Source organism: Barbus barbus (genome assembly GCF_936440315.1).
Source record: "Barbus barbus genome assembly, chromosome: 22".
Taxonomy (NCBI): domain Eukaryota; kingdom Metazoa; phylum Chordata; class Actinopteri; order Cypriniformes; family Cyprinidae; genus Barbus; species Barbus barbus.
The window spans coordinates 19,645,778-19,658,591 of NC_136750.1; the positions used below are offsets into that span (position 1 = coordinate 19,645,778).

The window sequence follows — 12,814 nt, forward strand, 5'->3', positions numbered from 1 at the left end:
AAAACCCAACTTCAGTCGCTCCAGAAAGCCTGGAAAGAAAGTTGAAGGAAAAAAATGTGACACTAAAGAAATAAGTCTCAATCCAAGGTGCTGGCAATGATCTCCCAGAATATCTACTCTCTCCACACCCGAGGGGGAGGAATTCTCTGTACACTGACCCCCCCACTAACCACCCCTTCATCTTTCTCTTCCCTCCCACTGCAGTGCTGGCGCTACAGCAGATGGCCTTGTCACTCTGGACCATGTGTCTCTGCTGGAATCCAGCTTCAGCTTCTGAAAAGATCCAAGGTCACAAAAGACGCTTATCCGTCGATCTTCATACCAAGAGTAGTGCTGTTCTCCTCCACATCCACACACCGTCAAGAGGCTCAAGCACCACAACTGTGAAGGACCCTTAAGAAAGAACAACTTGAGGAAATAAGCTACAGCAGAGGTTTGGACATCATGTGAACATGTCTAAAAACAGCCCGATATTTCACAACGGTGAAGCAGAGCGAGTCAACGGTCCACATAGAGGGTTGCAGTTCCTGTGGGTGGGCCTTGTTAAGCCGCTCGGTGTGCCACCTCCCAGCCCCCCAGCCTTGGTGTCAGCAACTGATGCTTAGAATAGTTCACAAACTCTGACATGGTATTTGTCTTGAGTTACAGTACCGCTGCTTCTTGAAACACATCAATGGGATCGAATTGTCGGGTTCTCAACTGAACCTGGCTTTCTCCGGCCCTTCCTGCCCCCTTTACACCCAACTTCACGGATACAAATAGAGAGTATTTACCGCCTTGCCATTCAGATGGCTTGTCTTTCCAAAGAGAAGCATCTGGTGGTTGTAAGTCACGTCTTTGTTATAACACAATTCCTGAAATGCTAACACACTGCCTCAGCACATTTTGGGGAAACCGAAATATATTCCTTGAAATAAATACTTGTGTAGCTTCTAGCGTTCAAGTCTATTTTAAAACAGAGTGAGAAAAAAGAAAAACACTCCTTACAAATCTTTTATTGTGTTTTTATTCACACAAAAAAGAAAATTGCCATCATTTACTCACCCTCATGTTGTTCAAAGCCAGTATGACTTTCTTCTGCGAAACACAAAAGAAGATATTATGAACAATGTTTCAAAGCAGCATTGGACCTCACTTACTTTCATTGTATGCAAAAAAAAAAAAAGACATTCTTAAAAATATTTTCTTTTGCCTTCTGCAGAGGAAAGACAGTCATTCGGGTTCAGAACGACAAGAAGGTGAGGATGACATTATCATAACTGTTAGGCAAAGGGGAAAACATGAAATACCTAACTTATTTTTAGCTTTTAATTCAAGAGAATGTTGACCAAAAGAACAGAGTAGAACACCACAGACATTTAAAAAATGTCTACAACTTCAAAAGCCAAATCATTGTAACTAACAATAGTCTAAACCAGCCACAAGAGTCAACAAAATTAAGCTTGTGTCTCTGACAGACATAAAAATGGATAGCTTTTTCATATACTGCATGGTGAAGTAAAATGTAAACAGTTGTAGCATTCAACTTTTAAACCACTGAGAAGCAGAGATCGGAGGTGACATCAGGGAAATTGTCATGAAGCAAGATATAAGTTGCAATATGTGCACATTTCTTGCAAACGTTCATTATGAAGTTACTTAAAGGGATAGTTCACCCAAAAATGAAAATTCTGCCATCATTTACTCACCCTGAAGTAGTTCCAAACCTGTATGAATGTCTTTGTTCTGCTGAACAAAAAGGAAGATAATCTGAAGAATGTGGGAAACAGAGCAGTTCTTGGGCACCATTGACTTCCATAGTATTTTTTATTTTTTTCCCCCAAAATAGCCTGGTTACAAACTTTCTTCAAAATGTCTTCCTTTGTGTTCGGCAGAACACAACTACTTGAGGGTGAGTAAATGACGACTTTTCATTTTTGGGTGAACTATCCCTTTAAATGCCCTTGACAATTGTGCTAAAATATTTTTGTCAGTTGTCTTGAGGATATTTTGAACTGATAATTATTTCCTTATGTTCAGAGAATGTTGGCAGACATATGAAAGACACCATATATTGCACATTATCACTCATTAGAGGGCAGTTACTATATCCAATTCACAGCTGTATACATTGCATATGTATTCATCTAATTCAGTAAGTGTTGTGTACAGATTAGTCCTTGTGGATTTAGAATAAAGATGCATGTTGCGGAATGTTAACAGTTGAAAAAAAAAATTGAATATAAATCCCTTTTGAAATCCAAATGAACCACATGTTGGAAGGTTTCACCAAAGCTTGACAAACTTCAATGGTCAAGTAAACTGCAAATGACAAACATCACACATTACATTTGGCCTTCATTAACACTTTACAGTGTCCTACTGTGTAACACTTCACATGACATTATAAAGCTTGAACCACTGTATCACAGTAACAACTTCTACATGACTGCTGTCTATTGAATCAATATCACAGACCATAACTGTTATCACCATAGTACATTTATAATGGTCCCATGCATTACTTGAACATCTCAGGCCAAAACAAACTGCCAGTTTGTGAGGAGGATTTTGATTCCCTTGATTACCGAGACAACCGACGTGGCAGGATTCAATTTCAAAGTGTTTGCGTCACCTTTCTTGCATTTGTCCCTAAAAACGTAGATGCATCCGTTGCAACTAGCCACTTTCCATAGAGATGGCACGCAGCTCCATACTTCAGGGAAGCGCAGCCGAGTGAAGCTGTCCAGCAGTGGGTTATAGCACACCAGAGAGTCGCCCTCTGCCACCACAAAGATAAGGTCCTTATGGGCGGTGGCATGCATGCATCCGGCAAAAGGCAGCATGTAGGGCTTGGTATGACACCTCTGTGTGGCTGTGTCAAAGCACTGGATAAGGCGAGATGGTTTTGTAAAGAAGTCCATGTCATTTTCCTCCCCACCCAAAAGGTAAATGGTGCCTCCCAAATTGACTCCAGCTGCACCTGACACGGCTGTGTCTAGTTGAGTGGTCTCTTTCCATATATTGTCCTGTACTGTGTAGTAAATGACAGCATTGGAGAGAGTGTCCTGGAGGGTCTTGCCTCCAAATGAGTATATGGCATCCTCTGTGGACACAGACACTAACGTGTGGTGCAGACGGTCCCGGGGCAGAGGGGCGCAGCGCTCCCAGTCCATAGTATGCATGTTGCATTTCCACATGCGTCGTGGTATGGAGCCCCCTACAACATATAGATCTGCCCCATGCTTGCAGGCAGCTGTGATCTGGTGACACAAGCTGTTCTGGCCACTTACACTGATGGCGTCATCCTCATCACAATGAAGAGACACTGCCAATGAGTGTGTGCGTGTCTCTTCCTTCCCAATTAAGTATATGTGAACTTTTTCACCAATCTCCTAAACACAACAAAGTTAACAATGAGCATGTGGACAATAGCAATAATCAAAGGTTGTACATTCTGCTTGTCAATATTTTTAAAGTGATCAGCTGCGTAACATGATAAACAAATGATAAACAAAAAAATTATATTAGGAAATATCTAAATAATATACATTATTTTAAATTTAATATTCATAAAAAATGCAAATATGATAAATATTATATATATATATGCAAATACAGTCATGACCAAAAATATCGGCACCCTTGCAGTTCTGTCAGAAAATGCAACCCGTCTCTCAGAAAATTGTTGCAGTTGCAAATGTTTTGGTACTCCCGTTTATTTATTTTTTTTGCATTGGAACAACACAAAAAAACTGAAGAAAAGTCAAATCTGATACAATTCCACACAGAACCCAAAAAATACACTGGACAAAATTATCGACACCCTTAACTTAAAATTTGGTAGCACTCCCTTTGGAAAAAATAACTGATATCAATCGCTTCCTGTAACCATGAATGAGTTTCTTACACGTCTTTACTGGAATTTTGGACTACTCCTCTTTTGCAAACTGCTCCAGGTCACTCAGATTTGAAGGATGCCTTTTCCCAACTTCTGTTTTGAGATCTCTCCACAGGTGTTCTATGGGATTCAGATCTGGACTTATTGCTGGCCATTTCAGAACTCTCCAGCGCTTTGTTTGTAACCACTTCTGAGTGCTTTTTGAAGTGTGTTTTGGGTCATTAGCCGCTTTTCCACTGTCGGGCCAGGGCCAAGGGCATGCCGGGCGGTGCTAATAGCCTCAGACCTGCAGCACTGAGGCCAAAATCACGATGTGTTTCCACCGTTGGGCCAGAAGCTCCGCTGCGCTTCACTAAAACCCACCCTTTACATGCCTCTCTGGAACAACGTCATGCAACCCCATCATTTCACCAACAAAGAGAAGATTTATCAGAAAACTAATACAAATAAAGTCACTGGAACTAGCATGATCACAAAACGAACATCACAAAAGCAACCGTTTGTTTGCATGTTTTGTTAAAGATTTAAATCCAAAAGCATATATGTTTACAATAATAGCCTAAGTGATATATGATCATAATTTATCAGGATTTAAAATTAGTCTCACACAAGCGGTATGAACCGTTATTTCACAGTCAGTCAAGTCTGTTTCTGTTTATTTGTAGTCAAAGTATACATCTAGGGATGTAACGATTACCGGTTTGACGATAAATCATGATAAAATTCCCCGCGGTTAGTATTACCGTTTCATATTTTAATTATCATTAAAACCGTATTCGATTACCGTGATTTAAACAACTCGCGATAAATAAATACTGTCCAGCATAAAGCAGAGTTTTCAGTAACAGTCTCACGTGCGCACAGCAGCACAGTAGTTTCGTTCTGAGTGAAAATAGGGCGGAAAAGCTGGGAGGTTTTAAAAGAGTGCTTAGGGAATTATACAAATTAATATATCAATGAATTAATCATATGAATGTACCTCTGAAGGTTCGGACTGTCTTCAGAAACAATTCGATGGCATTTTGTTTTCATCTTAGCTCCATGTAATACCTAAAGGAAGTGTTCGCGGAGTTCACAGGAATCAGCTGTAATTCAGCTTTTCCGTATAAAGCGCCACCTGCTGCCAGAGAGTGGATTTACAGACACTTATTTACATTCAGTCTGTGTGCAGTTTCTGTCTGGCCAAAAAATTGACCAAATTTGCATGACCTGCTGTAAATTTTAACCGGTTGATGAAAAACAAACTTATGTACATTTAAACAATTCAGATATGCTATATTGAATTATTTATGGAGCAGATAAAATACATATAATCATTTATTAATTATCATTTTAATTTAACCCTTTTCTTTAAAGGCTGAAATGTGTGGTCTACCTTTTATGTTAAACTTTTTCAAAGCTTTATTTGAACATTTACATTATTTATTTGAACATGCTATTAAACTGGTGTCAGTCAAATTGTCATTTAAAATCCAGACCTCACTGGTAATGTTATTGTTTTAGTGATTATGCAAACAAAAAGTCATTTTATTTGCTGTTTGTTGATTTTTAAGTATGAAACTTGGTGAAGTGATTTATGTTTCGGTACTTTTTGAACATCTCCAGCACATTTTAACAATACCGTGATAATACTGATAACCGTGATAATTTTGATCACTATAATCGTGATTAGAAATTTTCATACCGTTACATCCCTATATACATCACATTTAGAAAGAATGATCATTTCTATATTTTTCCATCAAAAATACGACCTGAGTAGCAGAGGGAGCTCCAGAACAAAAGCCATATTATATTTTATGACATGCGCAGAGCTAAAGTCTCAAGACGAGTCTTATGACAGATAAAATGTTACTAAATAAATACACAATTGTGATGGAGAATGAGAAGCTGACGTCTGACTTTTTCAAGCAGTCGTATTTACCATGTTTACTGTGGTAACGTTAATGGCTTGCATGCATAATCTTTTGCACTGCTTAAATATAAAATATTTCTGCCTTGTATGGTGATCATAATCCACATCGGATCTCAAACAGAAGTTATTTCAAACACTCACTGCTGTCTGAAAGTGAGTTTTGAGTTAAAAATTATTTTAAAAGTCTTTAATGCTGGTGTTATAGCTGTTAACTTTATGAAATGATCTGCGGTGCTGATGCTCTCCAGACGTGGAGAAACTCCGCTTTTGTTCATAACCACTCCTCAAGCCCCAGTTGGCCTGCTTTGGCCCAAGGTTTTCGTCGACAGTGGAAAGGCGGCTATTGTCCTGCTGGAAGACCCATGACCTCTGGTGGAGACTCAGCTTTCTGACACTGGCCACTACGTTGCGCCCCAAAATTCTTTGGTAATCATCAGATTTCATGATACCATTCACACAGTCAAGGCATCCAGTGCCAGAAGCAGCAAAGCAACCACAAAACATCTTTGAGCCTCCACCATGTTTGACTGTAGGGACTGTATTCTTTTCTTTGAAGACCTCATTTCTTTTTCTGTAAACAGTGCCATGATGTCCTTTACCAAAAGCTCTACTTTTGTCTCATCTGTCCACAGTACGTTCTCCCAGAAGGATTGTGGTTTTGCCACATAAGTTTTGGCAAACTCCAGTCTTGTTTTTTTATGCCTTTGTGTCAGCAGTGGTGTCCTCCTGGGTTTCCTAGCATAGTGTCCCTTTTCATTCAGATGGCGACGGATAGTGCGAGCTGACACTGTTGTACCCTGTGTCTGCATATCAGCTTGAATTTGTTTGGAAGTTAATCAGGGTTATCCATCCACCATTCAAACAATCCTTCGTTGTAATTTTTCATTAATTTTGCTCTTCCGTCCACGTCCAGGGAGGTTAGCTACAGTGCAATGGGCTGTAAACCTCTTGATGATATTGCACACAGTGGACACAGGAACATTAAGATCTCTGGAGATGGACATGTAGCCTTGAGATTGCCCATGTTTTTCCACAATTTTTTCACAACTCTTTACACTTCTTTCTTTTCTCCATGCTCAGTGTGACACACAACACAAAGGTTGAGCCAACTTTTCTCCATTTTAACTGGTTGCAAGTGTGCCCACACCTGTTACTTGCTAAAGGTGTGTCTAAATACAAATTACAGGAGCATCACATGCTTGAAAAGCAATTATTTCTTACAATTTTGACAAGGTGCCAATAATTGTGTCTAGTCCATTTTTGAGTTCTGTGTGAAATTTTATCAACTTTGACTTTTCTTCTGTTTTTTTTTTTGTGTTGTTGCAGTGCAAACAAAAACAATAAGAACGTGAATACCAAAACATTTGCAATTGGAACAATTTTCTGAGAGAATTGTTCCATTTTCTGACAGAATTGCAAGGGTGTCGATATTTTTGGCCATGACTGTATTGTATATATGTAAATAAAATTATTAATTTAAAATTCAATTTATTCAATAAATTCAAATCAATTTTTGTCTTGGACCAGTGCAAACGTGAGGCGGGTGAGAAGAAATCTTGAACAAATAGTCTTCCCAAGAATGAAAATTCTGTCATTAATTACTCACCCTCATGTCATTCCAAACCCATAAGACCCTCGTTCATCTTTGGAACACCAATTAAGATATTTTTGATGAAATCTGAGAGCTTTCTGACCCTGCATAGACAGCAGTGCAACTACCATGTTCAAGTCCCAGAAAGTTAGTAAGGACATCATTAAAATAGTCCATGGCATAAGCTGAGGAATGCAAATGCATGTGTTGTGGTACTCTTGTAAACGCACTGTGAAGACTGACACAGAAGAGGAGAAATTAAATTTTAAAGCTGCAGTCCATAAGTTTTGCCTCTTTGTCGCTATCTCTGTTTGAAAACCTGGAATTGTAGTTACTTGCGGAATTATCTTCATTGCATGGGTTGTGAGTTGGCACGGCTCCAGGGCAGATGAATATAATGTTTCGAGGTGAATATGTGGCTGTCAGGCACCGCACCGGTGTGAATCCTGTACTTAGTAAATCACAGATTCTCACCTACATCTTGGAATATATGACCCAAATAAGAATTTCACTGAATATTGTCATCTGAACAAGTAACAAGTCTGCCATGCTTGTTCTGACAAACTGAGGAAAAAAGCAATACCATAAATCGCGCTACCAATGGTGATTAAGGTTAGATCGGTTAGATCATATCACATCTAACCGTGCAAATTATTATTATTGTTATACTTTATTCTCAAATTATTAACGTTAACAAAATCAGCATTGCGTGACTGAGTATAGTGTGTATTAGCATGTAGATTTCAATTTCTGTACAGTCTAATCTAATTGTCATGCCATTTGAAATTCTTTTAACCCAAAAAGCAAACTATGCTCCCTTCGAACTGGTTTTCTTTAAAATACAAAGATTGTGTAATCCCAGGCTATCTGTAATCAGAAACACATTTAAAACTGGAATATAATTTAATTTAATTTACATGTGTTTCATATAATCCTTCCTGGATTATAGTCCGCCATCAAATGATGTTTTGACATTTAATTATTCTAGCTGCTGTGAGAAAAGGCTATAAACGATCCGCCACCTGCAGGATCCTCACATGTGATAGCCTAGTAGCTGGGACAACTTCTTTATGTTTACAGACGTGACGTAATGATGCAGCAGCATGCTTGAATTTCCAGAGAAAACCTACCCGTACCACTCAAATTAGAAAACATTATTATAAGCTAACCGTTGTGAATCGGGCTAAAGCAAGGCGATAGTTTTGAACTCTGGCTGATTATGTACTTGCTAAAATATTGATTTTGGATAATTTTTCGGACTGCAGCTTTAAGTCTTTACTTTTGTTTTCTTTGCACACAAAAAGTATTCTCGTAGCTTCATAAAATTACCGATGTCCTTACTAACTTTCTAGGCCTTGAACATGGTGGTTGCGTTGCTGTCTATGGAGGGTCAGAAAGCTCTCAAATTTCATCAAAAATATCTTAATTTGTCTTCCAAAGATGAATGAAGGTCTTACGGGTTTGGAACGCAATTAAAATGAGAAAGTAATTAATGACAGAATTTTCATTTTTGGGTGAACTATCCCTTTAACTACAGGCTTGACTGGGCCAGTGAAAATAAATAACAATTTTAAATAAATAACTAAAACAGTTGTGCCCTGGATATGTTTTCATCTAAAGAATACAAAATATTACTACAGCATTAAAGGTAAATTATTTCTTAAAATACTGTTTAATATCCATTTGATCCATCACTAACCTTTAGGCTGTCTAGAAGCATATCAGAATACTCCTCTCGTTCAACTTTATTGTGATTTATCCAAGATTTAATAGCTGCAGTTGGATTTTGTGAGCTTGGCACACCATCTAAAAAAGCAAATGAAAATTACAAGTTAACACGATCTCTGACTCTTTCTGATTAAAATCTCTCATCTAAAGTGAAACCAATTAGCTGTTAATGCCATTTATTCACCTTTAATGATATCAATGAGAAGGCACAATGGCAAGTTCAGGAACTCCTCTGTCTGGTGCAGCTGAACCAGGTGGATCTTCGCACAGTGCTTGGCAGCCGTATACAGCTCCTGGTCGCTGTGTCTATCTGCCAACCACATCACCTGAAATAAAAAAGTGAACAACAGTTTTCTACTGATTCAGCTGACCTTTCTCAAAGCAATTTTTTGTGTGTATATTACAAATTAATAAACCTGAGGGTTTCACCTGGAGGCAGTTCTTGACATCCACAGTTCGTGACAGGAAGCGAGAGCACTCCTCAAACAGGGCAATGAGCTGATACATATCAGCCATCTCATAAGTGTCCTGCAGGTCTTCAACCCTGAGTTTGATCGTCCCATGGTAGATGTAGTCCACCAGCGACTGGAAGACTGGTGCACTGACATCCTTCAGCTCAATATTACGTTCATAAGCTTCTCTGAGGTTAGAGGTGAACATGGACCTGAAGAAGCAGCTTTGAGCAGAGAGCACCAGGCGGTGAAGCTGGAACTCTTTGCTGTCCACGGTGATGGTAACATCTGCAAACAAACCATCCTCCAGACACAAGTCCATGATGCTCTTCACAACACGGCTGGAATGGGAGCGATCTGTGAAGGTGTAGCCCTGGAAGTAGTTTTCATCCCCTGATGGACCTCCAACACTGTAACCCCCGTCTTCACTGGACTCCATGGCGCCTATAAAATCTCAAGCAGCTTCACCTGAATACTAGATGAATGACTTACTGGGAGTCATTCATGTAGTTTTGATTGCTGACTGGCAGGCTGGGATTTGCCTTAGGATATAACACTCAGTAGGCTCTAAAATTACTGTCAGATTGATTTAAAGCCATATGTTGAGTTCTTTATGAAAAAAAAAACTGCTGCTGGCTATCTACACAAAAAGTATTCCAAACAGTTTAATAAGATATTTATAAATGGTTTTGCATTTATACGGTTCCACCAGAACTGATCGACTTGATTTTCAAACCAGTTTTCTCAGTCAAACGTTGTCCATCTATGTAAACTAGCCAGCTATGTAGCTAATGCTAATTTAAGCCACCTAGATTAAGGTTTCACCATCCTGATGAATCCACAATCGAGAAAACAGTGTGTCAGATGTAAAACTGTAGACAGCACACGCGCGTTATCATTTATAAATGTTAGTATGTGTTAAATCTTTGCCATACCAAGACCGCTTGTGAGCTTCAGGAAGCGAACAGCACATTCTTCGTCTTGACGTCATATTGACGTTGGAGGCTCGTCATTGCATTGCATATCGAAAAAATCCATATATTTTTTTAACGTATTTTCAAGTAACTTCGCATTTCATGAAGCTCTATAACACAATATCATCTTAAAAATATTTACAATAAAAAATAAATAGATATAAGTCACCATGTCTAGTAGTCGCATTTTTCTCTCTCCCAGTTTGGCTCAAATTGTGTTTTTCCGCGGGTGAAAAATGCGACGCACTAAAGTCTGTCTAACTCGGTAATACCGTTTTTGTGGGGCTTAAACGGATGACGACTGAAAGCTGCGTGAATCAACTGCAGTTTTTATTTTTGTGGCAATGCTGATGACTCAGATCAAAGTGGTATGTGTTGTCCTGTGCCTTATTGGCTTCAGGGAGCCCTGGAATACATCAGGTAAAGAGACGTGCAGTTTAAATATTTAAATCTTTGTTGTTATGCTCTTCTATGTAGATGAATCATATGCGCAGGCTTGTTTTCCTTGTGATCATAATAGTAGTACTTGATTTTATTAGCTATTCCAGTGCTGCTGGACTGTGGCATGTTGGACATGATTTCTGCCAACCGTGATGTTTTCACCCTTTATTCTCTGCAAGCACTATTATGATGTTTAAAACTTTGGTTTTGTATTATTCACACTCAGTTTATCATGGCATTTCTCACATAGCTCTGAATAGCTCACACTTGTTTGTCTTGCAGCTCAAGTTTAATGTAACTCATCAGTCTGTGATGTCATGCAGATGTTACAGCGGTTCTGCATGGAGGACTCGCACATCAAGGTTTTGTCAGGTCAGTAAATGATTTTAGCCTGATGTTTGAGGTAAGAAGGTATAGCTATATCCATATATTGATGTACAGTAATTAATTTCATTATTGTAGTGAGAACATTCATTTCAAAGATCATTTAAAAACTGTAGGTTATACTATAGCAGTGTGTCACTGGAATGATCAAATTTCTCACTGTGATGTGCCTTTTTTATGAGAATTTTTAATATAAGGTTTAATAGCCTTTATTGTACATAACATGTTAAGCAGAAGTTATTCTCCATTTCATCTAAAATATTTCAAACATTTCTAATTGCTTCATAAGTAGCCTATTATGCATGCAGTTTTTATAACACTATTGAGAGATTACATGGAATAATCAGTTCTCGCACTCCTGAACTGTTTAAGTAAAATGCTAAATAAATACTATGATTATAATCTTATGATCTAACTAAACTACAAATATAGACAATTGCTGAAGAAACAACTCTATGGAGTCCCAAAGGGCACATGGTGATGGAAAACATGAGATAGAAGGAATATATTTTTAATAATAATCATGTAGATTTTCTGAATTTGCAAGCAAAACGTTTGTTTCCCAAGAAACTTTTGCATTCCCTCAAGAAATTTTTACATTTAAGTGCTATTGTGAGCAAAGGCACATTTAAGTGCTATTGTGAGCAAAAACACAATATTTTTGAAAGGAAACATAAGCAATTTATTTCCCTCATCACCACATCCCGTAATGGGCTCCATACCATAAAGATCAGATCACAATTTTTTTTTTTTTTTAATCCTAGTTCTTATGGAGAGGACTGGAGTTTGATGCTGACAATAATGTTGTCATGCGGGATCAAGAAATTGCATCGATGCGACAAGGGCGAGCTTTCTTATCTCTTATAAACGACAGTATCCCAAAGACTGTCTCTGCAATGGAGAAGTTACTGGCTATGCTGGAAGAGCAAGACAACTCTTTCACTCAGGCCCGTTTTGAGACCCTCCTCCTCAAGACTATCTATTCAGCCTACCAGACACGAAACCAGAGGTTAGAGTCAGAGCAGCAGGCCTGGATGGATATTCTTGGTCATTTTGCAAATGTTTCTTTCGTTCAGCTACACAAGTCTTAATAAACTTACCAGTGATTCACAAGTACAGAAAATAAAATCAGATAAAGAGTATGCATATTTGGCGTGCTGTCCAAGGGGAGGGCTCTGAGCTCGGAATTTGGCCCGAACCCAGAGTACTCCCCCATATCCTAGGCTGGGATAGGAAAAGTCTAAAGTGAGGAGTTGGGGTGGTGAAGGGATGCTGGAAACTGTTGAGGGACAGAGGTGAGTCGGCTATGTATATATATATATATACCACCTCGTGCTGATTGGGTAGATTATCTGAACGTGTTCCTCCAAAACTTTGTTAAATAAACATCATTTAAAGTAACATCCTGATTATTTGTACCTGGTTTATATGACTCAAAGAATATGAACC

General features: G+C 38.6%; 2 protein-coding genes across 2 annotated transcripts; one reads left to right on the plus strand and one right to left on the minus strand.

The window, feature by feature from the left end:
• Window positions 1–979: 979 nt before the first annotated feature.
• Window positions 980–10,563, minus strand: kbtbd4 (kelch repeat and BTB (POZ) domain containing 4). Its single transcript, XM_079446736.1, has 4 exons — window positions 9,544–10,563; window positions 9,299–9,440; window positions 9,086–9,192; window positions 980–3,374 (listed from the first exon to the last, which is right to left on the minus strand). Exons 1-4 carry the CDS (start codon window positions 10,003–10,005, stop codon window positions 2,514–2,516), a joined length of 1,572 nt encoding a protein of 523 aa, XP_079302862.1. The 5' UTR covers window positions 10,006–10,563; the 3' UTR covers window positions 980–2,513.
• A 321-nt stretch (window positions 10,564–10,884) lies between these two features.
• Window positions 10,885–12,456, plus strand: LOC306842514 (protein FAM180A-like; the record flags this gene model as incomplete). Its single annotated transcript, XM_079373435.1, has 3 exons — window positions 10,885–10,960; window positions 11,305–11,384; window positions 12,130–12,456. The coding sequence occupies 3 exons, from the start codon at window positions 10,885–10,887 to the stop codon at window positions 12,454–12,456; spliced, it is 483 nt and encodes a 160-aa protein (XP_079229561.1).
• Window positions 12,457–12,814: the final 358 nt, after the last annotated feature.